General features: G+C 42.3%; 2 protein-coding genes across 2 annotated transcripts; one reads left to right on the top strand and one right to left on the bottom strand.

The window, feature by feature from the left end:
* Positions 1-215: 215 nt before the first annotated feature.
* ecd (ecdysoneless homolog (Drosophila)) lies at positions 216-7,890 on the top strand. The gene is made up of 13 exons (XM_042705011.1): positions 216-488; positions 617-844; positions 1,083-1,288; positions 4,082-4,260; positions 4,580-4,772; positions 4,949-5,077; positions 5,182-5,307; positions 5,429-5,514; positions 5,613-5,719; positions 6,140-6,365; positions 6,616-6,683; positions 6,893-7,092; positions 7,276-7,890. Exons 2-13 carry the CDS (start codon positions 634-636, stop codon positions 7,486-7,488), a joined length of 1,944 nt encoding a protein of 647 aa, XP_042560945.1. The 5' UTR covers positions 216-488; positions 617-633; the 3' UTR covers positions 7,489-7,890.
* A 182-nt stretch (positions 7,891-8,072) lies between these two features.
* si:ch211-248a14.8 lies at positions 8,073-11,352 on the bottom strand. Its single transcript, XM_042705015.1, has 5 exons — positions 11,202-11,352; positions 10,721-10,855; positions 10,194-10,443; positions 9,106-9,403; positions 8,073-8,987 (listed from the first exon to the last, which is right to left on the bottom strand). Exons 2-5 carry the CDS (start codon positions 10,762-10,764, stop codon positions 8,599-8,601), a joined length of 981 nt encoding a protein of 326 aa, XP_042560949.1. The 5' UTR covers positions 10,765-10,855; positions 11,202-11,352; the 3' UTR covers positions 8,073-8,598.
* Positions 11,353-19,185: the final 7,833 nt, after the last annotated feature.

The following is a 19,185-nucleotide window of genomic DNA, read 5'->3' as shown; positions in this document are numbered from 1 at the left end:
GAGCGACTCTAATTCTCATGAAAAGTCCCTAAGTCCCCATTGGCTTCATCATTCCTACAACCAGCTCAGTTCAATGAGATGAAATAAAATCCAATGAAAACACATTATACACTTTTAGTATCTTTCATTAAGTGTGCGTTATGTACATTAAGCAAAAATCCTGAACTTAGTTTGGGCTACATTTACTTTTATTTTGAATAAAAGGCAAATCCGGAAGTAAAGATGCCACAACTGTCTCACGTGTTTACTACAGCTAGCTTTTCGTCATAAACACGTTTAACTACTGTGTTTATCTTGAACTCGCGGTTGATATGTCTGCTGAACAAGAGTAGAGCAAAATACAGCACATCATTTTAGGGATCATTTGAGATTTTAATCGACACGTGAAATCGCTATGGTTGGCACCAGTTTCATCAAATATTAAGGCTAGCTTGTTTACTAGTTACACATAAGGCTACGCTAGCTGTTGCACTCCGAACTTCCCAAACGTATGTTAATAATTTTTTTTTATTACAGAAGATTGCAAGGCTACAATAGTCTTCTAATGAGTTTGATCCTCTCCACTTGCGTCGTACCCAAATTGTTAAACAAAGAATTTGTGTATATATTCGTTTAGTTCCATAGAAAGTGAACATGGCCGCTGATCCACTGAGGGGTAGAAATGTACCCGAGGATGCTGTGCAGTATTCCTTATTCCTCACCAAGCCAAGTTTGACGGATGCTGAAGACAACGAAAGAAAATTGTTGCACTTAAAGGAGCAAATATTGACCTGTTTCGCTAATCTTTTAGTGCAATATATATGGCAAAAACAGCCATTCAGTCTGAAATATCAGCCCGAAACAGGTAACGACCGGCATATCCTTATAATGTTGTGTACCTCTTGGAAGAAGTTGAAGCCAAGGTTTCCCTTAACGTTAGTTAAAAAATAATAATCAGACTACCAAAATGTTACGAATCAATGTATATCAGTTAATGCGCGAAAAGCAATGAAATTAGGGTTGAGTAGATTTTTCCAGATAAGTTCAATGTAACGTTGCAGTGCGAGTCTATGTTTTTCATCCATCTTTACTCTCATGGCTAGGATCTGTGCCAGCACATATTGGAGGTTGCACAGAGTTTGGTGATAATGTGGAAGACGAGTGGTTCATCGTGTACCTGCTTCAGCAAATCACAAAGACCTTCCCAGAACTTACGGCCAAGGTGGGAGATAATGACGGGGAGTTGCTTCTGATTGAGGCAGCAGACTACTTGCCGAAGTGGTTGAACCCAGACAACAGTGAGAACAGGGTGAGGACTCCATATAGCCTAATGCTGAGTGTGTGCTTGCAGTTTCATGGGCTAACAGCCCTCAAAATCATACACCTGACTTCATAATGTTTGTGTGGTGAGTGACATAGCTGCAGATTTATGGCGTCAGAAGGGCTTTGCAGGGGTGATTGGTACATTGTTAGATGTCGGGATTTGTGAAGGTGGCTAGGGCAAATCCCCTCCAATCATTCCTTAATTATGCCTTTTCCGCACACCTCTTGTTTATTTGGTAGAGGAGGTGGAACAGGCTTTGAAGTCTGGTGACTGAAAATTCCTTAAGCTGCTGCCTACGGTCAACTATGACTAAATATCATGTCATCATGATAACCAATCCTTTCAAGTTATACCTTATGGTTATTTATCAGGACAACTTGTGGATAAGATGGACATTCTGCTCTCTGCACTTCCAATGGATAATTGTCCATTACTTATCCAAGGTGATATGTGGCAAGGTGGCTCAGTTGCTTGCACTGCTTGCACTGCTGCCTCACAGCAAGAAGGTCATGGTTTCGATTCCCGCATGGGGCGCTGTTGGCTCTGGGGGGCAGCTCCTCCCCAGAGTGCACAGTGCTCAGGTGGGCTATCTCCCGGGCCTTTCTGTGTGGAGTTTGCATGTTCTCCCCGTGTTCACAAGGGGTTTCCTCTAGGGCTGAACGATTTGGGAAAATAATCTAATTGCGATTTTTTACCAAAATATTGCGATTGCGATTCGATACGATTTTTTATCCTCTTTTTTTCCCAACAAAACATAATGAATGATTTAAATATGACCAACACAATATTAGATACATTTAGTGTAAAATATTCTTTCCCACATTTTACATTTTTATTTAACTGCTCATTACAGAAACAAGAACAACAAATCGGTGGCTTTGCCACTGTGCATTTAAGTAATTTAAAAAAAGTAATTTTAAGTATAAACACTAGGCATGCACTTTTTAAACACTGTGTGCAAAATGTACCATCTTAAAAAAATTTAAATTATTATTTTTTTGTTTTGTGACCACGTTTTTTAATCGCGAACGTTGCGGTTAGAAAATCGTGTCATATCATATCGCGATTAAATCGCAAATGCAATTAATCGTTCAGCCCTAGTTTCCTCCACTAAGAACCCCAATAGTAAAAACATACAAAATAACAGAACTCATGTCCATCCCTGACCAAAGATGGACAGTTCACTTCACTTGGTCCCCGGGCGCTGCAAAGCTGCCCACTGCTCCTGGGGGGTCCTTGAGGAAGGACGGTCCAGGATGGGGAAAAAGCAGAAAATAAATTCACCGCGACCTCAGGCCTACCTGCGTGTGTGTGTGTGTGTGTCCTGTGTCGCCTCCATATATGCACGTGTGTGTTCCAGTGTGTCGTGTGTGCCATTAAAAACCTGACAAAGGTCTTAAAAAAAAAAAAAAAATATGAATATTCATATGGACAATTCTTATTCAGCAGACTCCTTGTCCCTACTTAACTCGTATAATCTCAAACATGGAGCTGGAATGATCCAATAATCTTGGTAACTATAAGTCTCTGTTATCTGGCTTTTTCTTCCAAAAGTCACAGCTGCCAAAAAGGCATTCTACCAAGAAAGTTCAGTTGGAACAGTTGGAAATTATTTTGTACTTAATTAAAAAATGAAAAGTCCGGACCTCATCATCAAATGTCTTATCAAGTCTCCCTAAAAGTTTGACATGAAAATAGGTGCATGAGAATCATGTCAATATCATGGAGTCCAATAGGTGCATGAGAAACATGTCAATATCATGGAGTCCAGTTCAGGCCGCAGCCACCAGGTGGCGCTTCAAAACAGTACTTTAAGTTTTTGGTTCCCATTTTGTGTGAAGATTTGAGTGGGATCTTGCAGCATCTGTGCTAGTGTAATCAACAAAACAGTGCTCTGTGCTGCAAAAAAAGGGCTATTATTGTGAAATTTCTCCTGATATCTGATATATCTGATCTTCAAAAAACTTAAAATGGGAAATGAAGGTGTCCTGTATCACAATCCACCTGAATCTTACAGAAAGTGGCTTTGAAACACAACGAGGAAACGGGTGAAAACAAAGCAGACAACGATCAGGCTAATACAGTAGGTGAGGGGCAGAGACAAAGACAGACACAAGTAACAGATGCACAAGGCTACATAGACAAAACAGCGCATGGATAAGTAAACAAACGCACATAGCAACCAAGGAAGAAAACAAATACACCTAGTTGCTAAGAAAGTACTATAACATGAGTAGTATATATAGAAATCTAAAAGAGTTGATTGATTTTATACAATTTTCAGCAAGCCATAACTTGGAAAATATGCAGCTGTGGACCAACTACTTCAGAAGATAAAGACATCTAATAGTGAAGAGCAATCCCTAAAAATGTCAAGCATCAAGCATGAATGATTCAAAAGTGACTGTCATTGGTTTTTTTAAACAACAGTTGTTTATTAGGACCGCAACCCCCTTTAAAAGCCTTCACATCTCTGAAACTAAAGTTTGCACAGCAGTTGTTGGGTACAATGACATTATCTACAGAAAATATAAAGAAAACCCTAGATGGTCAGTCAGGAACAATTTCTTAAATCTGTTGATTTGACACAGAATTATCCTGGTATCATTTATGTCTTGTGTGTGTCTGTGTGTTTTCCCTCAGGGTATATGGCTAAAAACATTTAGTATGGATTTGAAGTGCAATGACCCTTATTGTATCAGTAAGAACTTTGCTCTTAATACTTGTTAAGCGATTTGATGGCAAACTTCATTCATCCTAACTGGGGTTATCTTTCAGGTGTTCTTTTGTAGCGGGCAGCTGCATATAATCCCCTGCCCGTCACGGCCTGGTGAAGTGGGTTGGTCTAGGGATAAGGTGCCTACCATAAGCCAGGCCCTTGCTCTCCTGGCCTCTGACAGAGAAGCCTGCTTAGCCAGTTCAAAGATCCGTTCAGCTCTTCAGAAGAAATTAGACGGGTGAGGGACCTATTCCTTGATTGTGGCTTATGTTTAGACATACAGGTAAAAGTAGATTTACTGTGTACAGGTAATGTGTGTGTGTGTGTGTGTGTGTGTGGGGGGGGGGGGGGGGTGTAAAACTCAAACAAGACAAGTAATTTTAATAGTTATCTTGGTTTGTATACCAAGGTCTAGAGTACTGTACACACACTATGATTTGAGACTCTGTAAACTTCCCCATGTTTAAAGTGGTGGTATAAATGGGCACTGAGCTGCATTGTATCTGTTTTATCTGTAAATGTTTTATGTGGCAATAAACCTATTTTTGGACTTTCAGTTTCCCAGATAAGATCCAGACAGGTTTTCATCGAGCCCACTGTTTCCTGCCAGCTGGGATCGCTACTGTGTTGGCCCAGAGACCGGACCTGCTTGCCCCGGCCGTGTCGGCCTTCTACTTACGAGACCCAGTGGACCTTCAAGCCTGCCGCTCCTTCCGAACCTTTCTACCGGAGACGAGGGTCCTTACCTCGGTAAACACAGCACAGTATTATTGTTTTTTCTTGTGATGTGCCTATTCTCCTCGCAATAATTGAATATCCTGACGTAAAATTGGACCCTGAGCTAGAGATCTAGTCAACATAAATATTCCCTTTTTTTTTTTTTTTTTCTTCTCTCCCTTCATCCCTTCTTTATCCTTGCACTCTAGGTGACTTTCACACGATGCCTGTTTGCTCAGCTCCGGCAGCAGACTTTCAAGCCAGACCGTCGGAGTGGCTACAGCCTGCCTCCTTGCACCCAACCCCAGTATCAAGCCCACGAGCTCGGGATGAAGCTGGTGAGATTGAAGTGAATGTGGATCTATCGGCCGTTGACTCCGTTTAGCCAGTGTTTTGGTGTTGTGTGACGTTGGGGTGTGTGTGTGTGTGTGTGACATTTCAGGCCCATGGGTTTGAGATCCTGTGCTCCGAGTGTAGAACCCCTTCATCTGAGCCAGACGCCCCAGCCAGCTGTAACCCGCAGTGGAAAAGCTTCCTGGAGAGTCTGAAAAAGAATGATTACTTCAGAGTGAGTGTTCAGAATGCTGTTTTTGTAAAGAGTATTAGCACAGTGTTTATGGATGTAATTGTCTTACTAAAGCGTCTCACTAAAAACTCATCAATATTTGTGTGGTGTCTGTGTTTCTCAGGGGGAACTAGAGGGCTCTAAGCAATACAAAGAACTGATGACCTCAGCAGAAAATGTCTTCAAGCAGTCATTTCTGTGCACACCAAGGTAATCGGGCGTCTCTTTTGTGTCTGCTCTGTGTTGTATGTATGTGTGTGTGTTTACATGCATTTATTATTTTTCCTTTCTATGTGTTGTCTGTGCAGCTCTTGTGTGAAGTCTCCCGGCGAGGAGGTTCTGCAGATCCTACAGAGCTCCCCTTACGATCTGGAAGAACTCAAAAAACAAGAGAAACACCTCCCACCTCAAGACAGTCAGTACACCATTTGAACTTTTTAGAAATGCTTTGCATTCTCTCCCATTCTTTCCATCTGCCTTTCCCCCAGATTACATTTTAGGTTCTTTCCTGTTCAATTCAGTTGTGTATTTCAGGGAACCTCGGTTACTTTCATACTGCCTACCACGGCGATTCACACAACATAGACAAATATCTTTGTTTATATACAAGGGCCTGAATCTAAATCTATCTATCTCAAGCAGTCATGGAGTCTGTTGTCACCCTAATAAATTATGTCATTTTCACAGTGCCACTTTTACAATAGCACGATGGAATAATAGGTGCAGTAATCTGAGTCATCTGATTTCTGGTGTAGTTATGAGTGTTTCAACTGCAGTATAGTAGCATTGCAGTGGGTGTAGTCACTGACAGTGAATATGTACCCCTGACTCATAGGTGACAGTTGGCTAGAGCTCACCCCCCAGGACTTGGAGCAGATCCTGCAGAGGAGAGCAGGCTGTGGCGCGAGTGGAGACCTGGGCAGAGGGACAGGGGAGCGGAGTGCAGCTGGGGGAGAAGAAGAGGCTGAGCAGGAGGCCAGCTATAGCCTAGTGGCAGTGACTGAGGGGATGAAGAACTTCATCAATACCATGTCCTCATATGAGGGAGCGGAACTACCCTGGTAAGGTCAACATGCTCCAAGACCAACATCCGAAAGCATTACTGTGCATATTACACATTACATCACAACATTATTGTTTGCAAATTATCTCCATCAATTATTTGTAAATCAATTATAAGTAAATTTTAAGTAAATCATCTCCTGATGGAATCCCTACAGTGCGTTGGCAATGTATGCTAATGGCTTTATTTTAATGAATGTATGAGTGGAAGATAAGGTTGAATCTAATGTTGTATTACCTGTTGTTCAGGTTTCAGGCCAATGACCCCTTTAGCTTTGATGCGGACTCTGTGACCAGTGCTCTGGACAAACTCCTGGGTATGTTTTTAAATGGAACCCGTTAAGCACAAAGCATATCAAAGCAAGCAGTTACTTATTGACATTCTATTGCTGAGTTTATGATCTGTGGAGGGGAGAGGATGATATGGCAGGTTGCGAAAACATGCCTATAAGCACAAGGAAGAAAGAAAGATCTGTGATGTTTGTGTGACATACTCCCCATTCATTCAACCATGCTATGTAAACAGGAGCAAAGGATGAAGAGTTGGACTCTGATGATTTTGAGGAGGAGGAGGAAGAGGAGGAGGCGGAGGAGGCTTTTGGTTTCTCTGCTCCTCAAAAGCAGTCAGGCGCCGAAGCCCTTGACGGTCTGAAGAGCTATATGGACCAAATGGACCAAGAACTCAGGGGCACAAATGTTGGAAAGAGTTTCACGCTGCCTGAAAAAGTGAGCCCTCAGAGTTTTGCCTCAATTTTCTAAATAACTTAATTAATAATGAAATTAATATTATGCAGAATGTCGGTCATGTTTAAGGGAGCATTATATGAATTTTCACAGTGACACTTAAAAATTGTATTAACAATTAAATTGTATTACCATGTTGTATCTAAGTCTATATTCCTTTCACAGCAAGAGGACAAGGAAGCAAACCCATCTGGAGCCCCCAAAGCTCGTCCCAGCACTGAACAGGAAGGAGAAGAGATTCAACCTCTGGATGTGGATCTTAACCTAGTCACCAATCTACTAGAATCCCTGGCTTCACAGGCAGGCCTAGCAGGACCTGCATCAAACCTGCTGCAGAGCATGGGCTTCCATCTTCCAGCAAATTCAGACCGCCCCTGATTTTGGATGACTTGCTCAGATACCACAGTGAGCTCCCATCATCAACTGACCTGATGTCAGTCCCTCTCAACAGCAAGCACTCATGTGATGTAACCAAGCACTTACACAGGGACAGCTGAGCTAACAAAGCAAACACCTGATGTTGCATAGAAGCAGCTCTGCCTCCTGATGCAGTGTGTTTCTCAGTGAGCTCCTCATCTCCCTCTGTGTCCTGTCTAAGAGAATGGACAACAAGCAGGGGGAAAGAAGTCTGAGCAATGCGGTTTCATTTCACTCAAGGCAGAACGTTGATACTTTTGTACATGTTTGAGAACCAGAACCTTTAACTGCATTTAAGATCTTGGTCTTGTAGCGTTTTCTGTAAAGTATAATAAATAAATAAATAAATAATTTTGCATAGTATTTTATCATTGTACCGATCCCTTGTTTGAAAATGACAATGGATGTTCTCTGAAGCATTCCTCTGATAAAGAATGTTTGCACTTGTGATAAAACATGGTTATCTCATGCTAGAGCAGGTTTGAGGAAGTGAATCATGAAGCTAACACAGGAAAAAGCCCAAACTAATCAGTGGTCAAACAGCATTTTTCTTCATGGTTTACTTGTTGCAAAAACACATTGTTCAAACAGCATAACTTTTCAATATATCAACTCATCATAGCTTGTAGCAGTCAGTTGCCACTGCCATGTATATAATGTTGTAGCTTAGGTTTTAGCTTTGATCTAACTGTGCTTTCTGCCAGCAAAAGTACAGAAAATCAGACTGGAATGTATGGCTTCTATCTGCAGTGAAGTTACACTTTTGAAAGTACTCTATTCTGAAAGTACTCTGTGAGTCCAAATGTTTTTGTTTTGTTTGTCCCACCACTTTAAAAGACATTTGAAAAACATCAAGAGCTATGGGAAGTGGGCAGAAAGGTAGGAATGACCAGCGTACGTCACCACCGACAAGTTCTCCCAAAACAAGTCAACTCTGTACACTTGTCAAGTTCTTATTGATTCATCAACATTCACCAAGTATTGACATTTCAACACTCTCTTTGTAAACAAACCAATAGTTTCTGAAGGTTTTGGCCCTTCTGCCATGTGTTGTCTTTATCTTCCATCCCATTACAACAGGCTGTAAAAGGGAAGGGCCAGCTCATGGGCAGCGTAAAGCAAGGCAGCTGCCAGAGGGGAGAAGTATAACGCAGTCATGTCCACTAGGAGGTGCTGTAAAGCTCCAAGCAGGAGGATGGCCAGTAGGTAGCCCAGGAAGAGCAGACTGTGCCAGTTTCCCTCGCCCAGGGCCCTCGGTCCGTCAGGGTGCAGCAGACTCAGGAACCCCAGCACAAAGCAACGCGTCACCACCAGGGAGAAGTAGCAATCGAACACAGAAGCGTGGCGGCGTTCCGCTTCTGCAACTTTGGCCATCCAGGTGAGAGAGAAGCTATGTAGGAGTACGCTGAGAGGAGAGTACACCCACTCCAGTGGCTCCACAAAATGTACGCCCACTGCGACTGAGAGGCAGAGAAAAATCAAAACTGTCAGCATACAGTACATAAACCCGGGATTTATAAATGTAATTTATCTTTATATTTAATTTATGTTCTTGTTCAATGGGGTAGGACTGTATACCTGTTATAGTGATGGAACCCAGAGTGACACCAGCCAGTAAGCACGTTAGGTAGAGAGAGGGTGTTGCAGTCAGTGTGAAGATATGACTCCATACTACACAGAGGACTGGCAGCAGTCGTGTGAAGAGAGGGTACAGCCCAGAGTGGGCATTGGCCCGTGCCCAGTGCTCCAGCACAGCCTGGGCACTGCCACACACAGCGGGCACCAGCATGCGCTCCCCGAGTCCAAGGCTGTACGGCCTCAACGAGATCACGCACACGCCGTGCAAGGCCAGCAACGCCAGGGAGATGATCAGAACCTAAGTTGGCATTCTGCAGAGTTACACCCACTCATGTATTTGCATGCAACATGTAAGAACATATGCTATCATACCACACATGCTGAGGCACAGAACAGGCTTTCACTGATACACCATACTGGCCATACTTACTGTATGTCTTTCTTATATTTCCATCAATGGGTATGTTAATGGAGGTTAATGTTAATTTAGTTAGTAGTACAAATGAACTTTACAGCAGCTCTAGGATTGAGCTCTGGTTCAAGCCCTACTCTGTCCAAAACGTCTATATTTGCTCACATTTCACATTATTGACTGTTAGACCTAGAAGAAATACCTAATTTTGAGGGTTTAATGACTGCCTATTAAATGTCTTGCTGTTCAGGTATGTAGCTCGCCCGTTTTAGACCAAAACTCCATAAGGTTATAGCTTACTTTGCACTTTGTATTACACTCTAAAGAATAGGAACAAAAGGCACCATAAACTATGAGTGCAAGCGTCAGCCTATAGCAACAGAGTAATCAAAGTAGATCTATACATACAAGTACATAAATGGTCAATGTAACGCTTGTTTTTTTAAAAGTCCATCATACCTTTCAAATACAAAAATAAATAGCACCAATGAGTGGTGGAGCAAAGATACTTTCAGGTGCCTAATTAATAAATAATGCTACACTGCAGATTAAATAACATTTCACATTCCTCTGCTCCCTCCATACTCCACTGGTGACACAGGAGCCATAAATTGGGCAGTGTGTGTACCATGACTGATAACGTACTTCTGTTTAGTCAAGGAAATATTGTTGTTACCTGTGCAAAGGTGAGTGGCACCACATAGGGATAGTGGTATTGAGGAATGAAGATTCCACAGACAAAACTGTGCAGTCTTTCCACCTGAGCGTATAGGACCAAAGCCAGCAAAATGGCACAGAACAACAGTATAGGCAAAAGTAATGACTTCCAGCTTTCAGATGAAGATATACTTAAGCCAGATGTGCTTAAAACATCAGACAAGCATCTTCTTAAGGCCAACGACTTTCTCTTGCAAATCCAAGTAAAGCTGCCAGGGGGTAATAACAATAAGTTGATATACATTCACATAGACCTACAGGAAAACACATTTTATTTAATTTTTCTTTTTTAGTTTAACTCATTTTACCATAATGCATTTAAAAACATTAAGTACATTGCAGATCGTTCATAATGTATCAAATTCTATGTGAATTATTTATTTTCGACACCTTACTGCCTTTCATAATATATGATTAATAATGCAGCAACTACAGCAATAATTTAAAATGTAATTGAATAGCAGCACGTCTATACTACTTACGTACCATTTTGAAAGCTTGCCTTTCCTGGCTCCTTGATGGATCTCCATAATGGAGTCTACGTTCACATTCCTGCCCCAAAGGTTGACTGTGAGGCGGGCTGAGCTGGGGTTATTTCCCCGGCCCTACCTGGTCGTTTACCTGAAGAGGTAACGTCAGAAATGTTAGCAAACGTTTTTACGTTTCACAGATAGTCTATATGACATTCAGTACTCCCTATGTTAGTAGGCTACTGAACCATTTTGGTTGACTTATAATTTCTAATATTTGACAAAACATGACCCAACATGTCCAGTCGTTTCATACATTATCTTCATTAATGCGTTAACACTGAACCCGGCTAATATGACACGACTTTAGGCTACTAGTGAGTAGTAACGATGAAGTTTTAATTGTAGAAATTACAGAGTTAACTAAAGAGTTATCGAACGCTGATTTCCGTTAGCTGCTGGTCAAGGACAAAAAGACACAAAATAAAAGCCCATACCTCCGTGTCATAACAGTCTTCAGTCGACTACCCCCGCTAGTAACCCTTTCACATGAGCCATAGGGCACTTAACGGACTACATGAGTTGGCGCTTTGTCAATTTTTACCACCTGTTGGACTTTGAATCCTGTTTTTCAGGCCCATAAAAGGCATAAATAGCACTAATGTCACGTGAGGCATGTATTATGTATTTAAGTTGTATTAATAACCCCTCTAATACCTAACTTTGACAGACATGGCATTTCACTGGAGACTGTAATTGTTGTTGATGTTAATGTTTTGTTGAGCGTAGCTGTTTAGGTGTTTATCTTGCTCAGTTCTGGCTAGAAATAGAGTTTGCCTCTGCTTGAGTTGGTGGATTTCTCTCCTGAATTCAGAGCATTTTCCACCTAAAGATGTAAGTCAAAAGTATTACTGGACTTTATATATCATTGTTTTATTGTGAGAATATTCCTTTCACTTAATATCTTTAAACAGTGAACATAGCATATAAATGAGCTCTTTATGCAGTGTTGCATTACATAGCATCTTGCATTTGTATTGCACTTGCATTGCTATTGCTACACCCCCTTAATTTGCAGATTTAATCCCAAAATAGTTCTATCTTTCAGCAACAGGGAAACAACAGGCATGTGTTTCTGACATTTTCTGTGGCCCCTCCCCTTCTCATTCTAAGTAGAGATGGCTGGGACAACAGGACAGGTGCGATATCCGTCTGTGGTTGTTTTCTTTACGTGTCAACAATATCAACATAGTGTTCTCACACATGACGGTATTACCTTTACAAAGACCATGTTAATTATGCTTTGAACAGGTGCAGACATCAGGCACGCAATTGTGCACATCCACGCACACATACACCCTGGTGGGCATACCGAGCAGACAGATAATCAAGGCAAACAAGCACAGTTTCCTTGTTCAGCATGAAAAGGTCTGAACAAAAATTATGTTATGATCTAAGTGTAAAAAAAAAAGGTGAATCGTGTATTTCACCATTTATATAGGTGGCAAACGTTCTTTATCTCTCCCATCATGCCTTTCTCTGACCTGTCACAGACAGCTCTCCCTTGCTTGTCTAGAGCTCTTCATCCCTTTTTGTTGTCATGACAGCCAGCTAAAATAAGGTGTGCAAAGAGAGTGAAGCAGAGAAAAAGGGAGAAAGAGAGCTAGGGAAAAAAAAAGAAGGTTGTCCTGCCCACATGGAAGGTTTGTGAAGACGGCAGTATTTTTGCGATTTTGTAAGGATGTAAAAGCTGACAGATTTCGTATCTCATAGAAGTTTTGACATTTAAATGAGTTAAATCTTTCAAGGACTCCAGAACTTTTATGGCTTTGGACTGTGAGCCTGACTGGATATCAAGATGACTGTGTCCTCCCTCCTGCTTCTTGTTCCATAGCAGTCAGAAGAAAGAGGCCTTGGGCTACAGATCTCTAATGACTGCCACTGAGAACAATGGGCATTGTGCTGTCCAGGTAACTAACCTTTTTATACATACATTATTGAATAAATATAGAGAGAGAATATGTTAGGGAGAGTGGAAGCATTGTGGAAAAATATCCTTACCCAGTTTAAATTTCATGTGGCATTAGAATCTAAACAAAGTCTAAAAGAAAAGACGTGTCTAATGGTCTTTATTTTGTGTTTTCTCTCTCTCTTTCTCCTTTACCTATTTGTCTGTCTGTCCCTCTCTCTTTCACATTAATAGAGTGGATAAATGCCGAATTGTACCTTCCACATCGACCCAGAGAGCTGCTACATCAAAGCATGCTGCCCCCTGCAGGGAATTGAATGGAACTACATATTGTTCAAACAGCAACACCGTTCCTCCTTTCACCACAGCAGAAATCATCACCGAGGGTACGCTGTCCAGGTTTCACAATGACTACAGAGGTGTCTCTGTGTCAGGTATTGTTACTATAAGGAATTGAATACACTCTTTGTATGTGACTTTATGAATGTGTGTGTTTGCCTAGAGGGCCTCCTAGTCCCTGCCCTTCCAGAGAGAGCAAATATACAGAGGGGATACGTGACTCCTCAGCAGGTGTACAATCTCCTGAATGCAGAAGCAGGACAGCCAGCCCTCCATGACCCAAACTACATCCTAATACTGGACTGCCGCAGCGCTGTAAGGTACAACACCAATGAGTTCACATGTTCATGTTCAGATACTGACAAATCTGAATCTGACACAAAAAAAAGTCTGTCATCATAATAAACAAGACAAGACAGTAAAAAATAGCGATTTCGCTTTTTTATTCAGTATTGCACTTGGAAGTAGAATCCACACAGTTACCCTCTTACTGAGAATGTGACACTGAAACAAAAGTGTTAAAGCAGAGATAGTGTTCCAGTGTGTCGTGTGCCATTAAAAACCTGACAAAGGTCTTAATTATAAATTAATCCTGCTCAGGATCTGTGGAACCACACATCCATTGCAAGTTGTGGGCATCCTCTCTCCCTCTCTCTCTCTCTCTCTCTCTCTGCATTTGTTTGTGTAGGTATAAGCAGAGTCATTTGGTGACAGCAAGAGCGAGTGTGACGGTCATGCATCCTGAGCTGGGCTGTTTGATAAGCTGTGTGCAGCTTCAGGAGTTTTCCATCATTCTGCTCTATGCTGAGGAGGGCCACAGTCCAGGTGTTCATCAGCATCACCATCACCATCACTGCGGGATCAAAATGAAACCTTTAAACAGTGTCATGTTACATACAGAATGATCAAACAATGCATTTATAAAGATACAGTAGAAATTATGAATTATGAATTAAAATCATATAAGAGTGTGTGAATAGTACTAACAATTCATATTCAACTATGCATATTCAGATTTAGAATATTTTAATCATGATTGGATATTAAAATCACATAATGTGTGTGAATAGTACACTCAGCAGAATAGAACCTAAAATAAGCCTAAACATTAGATAAACGCTATTAACTAACAATTCATATTCAACTATCCATTTTCAGATTTATAATATTTTAATCATGCTTGGATATCTGTAGGTGGGTATTTGACACTCTAATAAAGTGTCTCTACGTGTATGTGTGTGTGTGTGTGTATGTGGGTGTGTGTGTGTGTATGTGTTTGTGTATGTATGTGTGTGTGTGTGTGTGTGTGTGTGTGTGTGTGTGTGTGTGTGTGTGTGTGTGTGTGTGTGTGTGTGTGTGTGTGTGTGTGTATGTTTGTGTGTGTCTGTGTGTGTGTATGTATGTGGGTGTGTGTGTGTGTATGTGTTTGTGTATGTATGTGTGTGTGTCTGTGCGGGCGTGTGTGTGTGTGTGTATGTATGTGGGTGTGTGTGTGTGTATGTGTTTGTGTATGTATGTGTGTGTGTGTATGTGTGTGTGTGTGTGTGTGTGTGTGTGTGTGTGTGTGTGTGTGGGTGGGTGGGTGTGTGTGGGTGGGTGTGTGTGTGTGTGTGTGTCTGAGTCTGTTTCTGTGTGTGTGTGTGTGTGTCTGTGTCTGTGTCTCTGTGTGTGTGTGTGTGTGTGTGTGTGTGTGTCTGTGTGTTTGTGTGTCTGTGTGTGTGTGTGTGTGTGTGTGTGTGTGTGTGTGTGTGTGTGTGTGTTTGTGTGTGTCCTGTCCTGTTAGTGGGCAGTGAGGAAGCCCGGAATGACTCCATGCCTCTCCAGCGATGCTTCTTCCAGCTCAGCGCACTGGGGATGGATCCCGTCATCTTACTGGGGGGCTACTCAGCCTTCCATTCCCTCTACCCTTTCCTGTGCACCCACCGGATGATCCTGCTGGAATCGGAGCGCCGTTCCCTCACCATCTACCCCTCGGAGATCCTGGAGGGGGCGCTCTACCAGGGCTCGGCCGCCCAGGCTCATAACTACCGCATCATCAAAAACCTGCACATCACCCACGTGGTCAACGCAACGGCCGAGAGCGCCGACGCCTTCCCCAGCGCGGTGCGCTACCTGTGCCTGCGCCTCAATGACGACGCCCAGCAGGACCTGAGCCAGGCGCTGCCCGCCGCCTCCAGGTTCATCGCTAGCGCCCTGCGGGGGGGGAGCCCCGGGGTGCCGGGGGGCCGCGTGCTGGTGCACTGCAGCTTGGGACGGAGCCGCAGCTCGGTGCTCACGCTGGCCTTCCTGATGGAGCACCGCTCCTGGTCTCTGCTGCACGCGTTCCGCTGGCTCAAGGAGAGGAGGGGCTGCGCCGCGCCCAATGCCGGCTTCCTGTGGCAACTCTCCGACTACGAGGAGCAGCTGTTCGGGGAGAGGCTGACTTCGCTAGATGACATACGTCTGTGATGGAGGCCGAGGTCTGACCTGGCAGCATAGACTCCTGGGGCCTTGTGAGAAAAGGTGACATTTCCCACTCCCCCCATTCAGTTAAAGACATGGAAGACTCAAAACTAATTTGACTGTATTGTGTATTTTCATCTTAAGTAGTGTAAGATTTTTTCCCCACAAATGTTAGGTATATACTTTTTGAGCACACCAAACAATTTTATACCATATGATGTTCTTTAAACAAAGTTTGGGAGAGGCCCCACTTCCGCTTTGTAGGAGATTTAAACCCTCCGTATCTGTCCACCACGTCACACGCTCCAGCTTATTATCAGCTCTCTAAATCAAGCAGTCCGATGGGCGAACTAGTGTAATGGATGTTTTTTCAGTACAGTTCAATGGCTGTTGGATAGAGAACAAACATTTTCACATTTAGTGGATGTAATCACACACAGCCCTCTGAACACAGCTCTCACCCACTGACCCTGTTCAGTTATAGACATGAAGGAATCAACAAATTGTATCATGTTGTTTATTTTGATCTTGAGTAGTTTAGTAGCTGTCCACATGTATAAGTACATACTTTTAGAACATGCCAAATACTACACATACAAAAGGTAAGGCACCAGGTAAGGACTGATTCCTGCCATTCCTGCTGCAGATATTTTACCCAATGCTTCTACTGTCTGTAAAGACGTTAAAGGGTGCGTCGTTTACATGGACACTAGATTGCCTGAGAGAAATCCGGAGAGAAATGTCTCCGGATCGACCTTTCGTCTACACGAACAGGGCGGATCCGTAGACTGAATCCGCATACTTTCGAATCGGGGTCCCAAAGTGTGCAGATTCAAATCTGTCCGGGGATTGGTGTTCGTCTGCACGCACCCTTTCTAATCTGATGATGTAATTGCCCCACGTGATCGCCTCGCAACATCAGCCTAAACCCTTATTAACCCCACTGCGTCACTTCATAACAGCAACAACATAAACTAAATGTATATGACGTGGCGCCCTTTTCGTGACTTACATTTTTTCTACTGTGCTTAGTTGTTTGTATTGGGATAGTGTGCTGCTCTACCTACATTTGGAGAGTTTTTCGTGGTCTTACTTAGCCAGTTGGACGTAATTTTTAAGACCAACCAGAACAATGGACACGACCGGCATTATTTAATAACTGAATGGGTTGCCATGGCTCAGCGAGTGTGGCAGCCTGTTTTAGCAGCTCTCCAGCTTAAAAAAAAAAAAAAAAAAGGATTCCTATTCGTATTACCTTGTTGCTATTACACCGGGATTAATACAAGTTTATCTATCTATCTATCTAAATCGATGTTGTTAGGAAATGGATGACACTGACAAGCCACACTTTAATCTATCACTGTTTAATTTAGTGATTGTCACAGAGGGTAACACCCCCCCACACACACACACACACACACACACACTACACTCACACCCACCTGCAAGCACAAGCTGCCATGGATAAGACATATGACCGACAGATAGATCTCGGTTGGTTGAATGCAACATTTTTCTAATTGGTGTCATGTCATACAGGACATTTGTTTTTCCCCAGTACCTTGTCTGAGACAGCCATCAAAACCGAATTGTCTTGAGTAAATTATATTCATAGCTGCTGGATTGTGAAGTGTGCCAATTTTACAAAAGAACGCTAGAAATAAAATAGTTCTGGAGCCATAAGCTCAACCTCTTATTAAGCTCAAGCCAGACAGACTCACAAGGGGAAAGGGCTGGGATTCCAATGAGGCATTTCAGGCAGGTGAGAGAAGTGGTTTCTGTAGGAGAGAGTTGTTCCCTCTGTTGTGTACTTTGGGCTTTGTAAGTTTGCAGACTCTTGATGTGCACAAAATGCTATATAATACACCAAAGGAAAGGAAAAAAACAGAAAAGCGTAATAGGTCCTTTTTAAGTGTAAGAACCACTGACTGTATATATACCTCCTATTAATAAGGACCATGACCTCCCTGTGTTACACTGGACTGAAGTCAGACTGGTTGGGGTGAAAGTATATTTTGAGTGCTGTTTAAGTTGTACCACAGTTTTTATTTTATTTTAATCTTTACATACTCATACTATGTCATATCTTTTGGGGGTTACTGATTGTGACACTGATTACACACAAACAACACCAAACACAGCTGCACCAAGAATTTGTGCATTCCTAAGTAGGGAGTACAAATACTAGAGCCTGGCTGTTACAGTTTACAAGACCAGTGTCATTGCTTTGGGGGATGATCAATGGGAACGTGGATGTGCCTTTAAACTCTGATGCTGTGACACTTTGGACCAAGTGGTGTTTTGACAATATCAGTGAAAATTGCAGTGTCATTCAATAGAGCAATCATTATTAAAAAAAAATGTGTGTGTGTGTTTGTGCAGTGTTGTGTGTGAGTGAGAGTGTGAGTATGAAAGAGCTCCTCCCTCTGTCCTAATGCTTCACCCAAGCTTCCACTATACAGGAATTCCCTCCAAACACAGCGAAGCACAGAAACTTCTGGAATGTAGGAAAGCATACTGGCAAACTTCAACCTGAACACATCAGTTTGTGTGTGAGTGCATGTGGGAGAATGAGTTTTTCAGTGTCAAACACAAGTAAAAGTTCACAAAAAAACGGTGTATAAGTGAAGTAGAAGTTCACAAAAAACGGCCTATAAGTAAAGTTTTAAAGTAAAAAAAAACTTCGACAAATGTCTCATCTTCCCAACCAACAAGCCGCTCTCTCTGTCTAGTAGGCTAAGAATTACTGAAAAGTAACAAATGTTTTGAGATTTCATTTCATTTTGAGAGACGACATGAAATGATACCTGATAAAGTATGAGGCTAGCATTATGGATCAACATCAATTAGACTTGTAGAAAAGGACTTGGGTGTAACGAGCTTTGTCAGTCTGTATTTTGAAGATCAAATAATGAAATATATCTCGTGTCTAATCCACATCTACCCGTGGGTGCTGATGCAAGAAAGCAGAGGATTCACGAGTGGCGCATTCCAAGAGAAGGGGAGGTAAACGCATGCTCAGATACAAATCTGCTTCTTCAACAAGCTGAGTTTAGCGTGTGTGAGACTCTGCACGTAGCAGAGCACAAGGATAGGAAGGCAGTCGTTGCCACCAGATGGCGAGTTCAAAGCACGACGACTCACCGAAACGTTCTAGTCAGACTCGAAAGATCCACGGGAGGCAACATTAAGGACGCTGTCTACAGCAAGAACCGGACACCAGGACTGGAAGTGGAGCATCTACCATCGTGGTGTTGAAATTACATCTGTTCAAGGTATGCTACGTGTGATTTCCTATCCTAATGATCACCAATACAATTTGCTACCTATGTAGTTTACAAAAAATCATTGCAGACTCAAAATCCAGACATAATACAAAAACTAAGTAAGTAGCCAACGTGAGCATCCCATTAATCTGAGCGTATATGTTGTAGAGCATATTAAAATGTTTTTTTTGTTGTTGGTCAGAGGTTTCAAATTCTGGTTTGGGATGCTGCAAAGTTAACGTGATTTTAAGTTAACTCCTGACTAACATCGGCTACTTTCATGGATCGTAGTGGGTTGATGTTTCTTTTGTAGGGTTATGACAGTCCTATGTATTGAAACGTAAGACTTAAATAGTTATTAAACCCTTAATGTCAACCATAAATCTATGAATACGCAAAGTAGCCTAGCTTGTTGACTAGAAGAGCAAGATATTTTTCATAACACTAGTGACGACGTTAGAGTTT

Source organism: Clupea harengus, unplaced genomic scaffold (genome assembly GCF_900700415.2).
Source record: "Clupea harengus unplaced genomic scaffold, Ch_v2.0.2, whole genome shotgun sequence".
Taxonomy (NCBI): Eukaryota; Metazoa; Chordata; class Actinopteri; order Clupeiformes; family Clupeidae; genus Clupea; species Clupea harengus.
Note: the sequence above shows the minus strand (reverse complement) of the source record. Positions and strands in the feature narration are given on the sequence as shown.

Coding starts and splice junctions, on each gene's coding strand:
- ecd (XM_042705011.1), top strand. CDS start 634: ATGGCCGCTGATCCACTGAGGGGTAGAAATGTACCCGAGGATGCTGTG. Junction 5,308..5,428: donor AAAAGAATGATTACTTCAGA/GTGAGTGTTCAG, acceptor TGTGTTTCTCAG/GGGGAACTAGAGGGCTCTAA. Junction 5,515..5,612: donor TCATTTCTGTGCACACCAAG/GTAATCGGGCGT, acceptor TTGTCTGTGCAG/CTCTTGTGTGAAGTCTCCCG.
- si:ch211-248a14.8 (XM_042705015.1), bottom strand. CDS start 10,764: ATGGAGATCCATCAAGGAGCCAGGAAAGGCAAGCTTTCAAAATG. Junction 9,404..10,193: donor TGCCACTCACCTTTGCACAG/GTAACAACAATA, acceptor ATGCCAACTTAG/GTTCTGATCATCTCCCTGGC. Junction 8,988..9,105: donor GGGTTCCATCACTATAACAG/GTATACAGTCCT, acceptor TCTGCCTCTCAG/TCGCAGTGGGCGTACATTTT.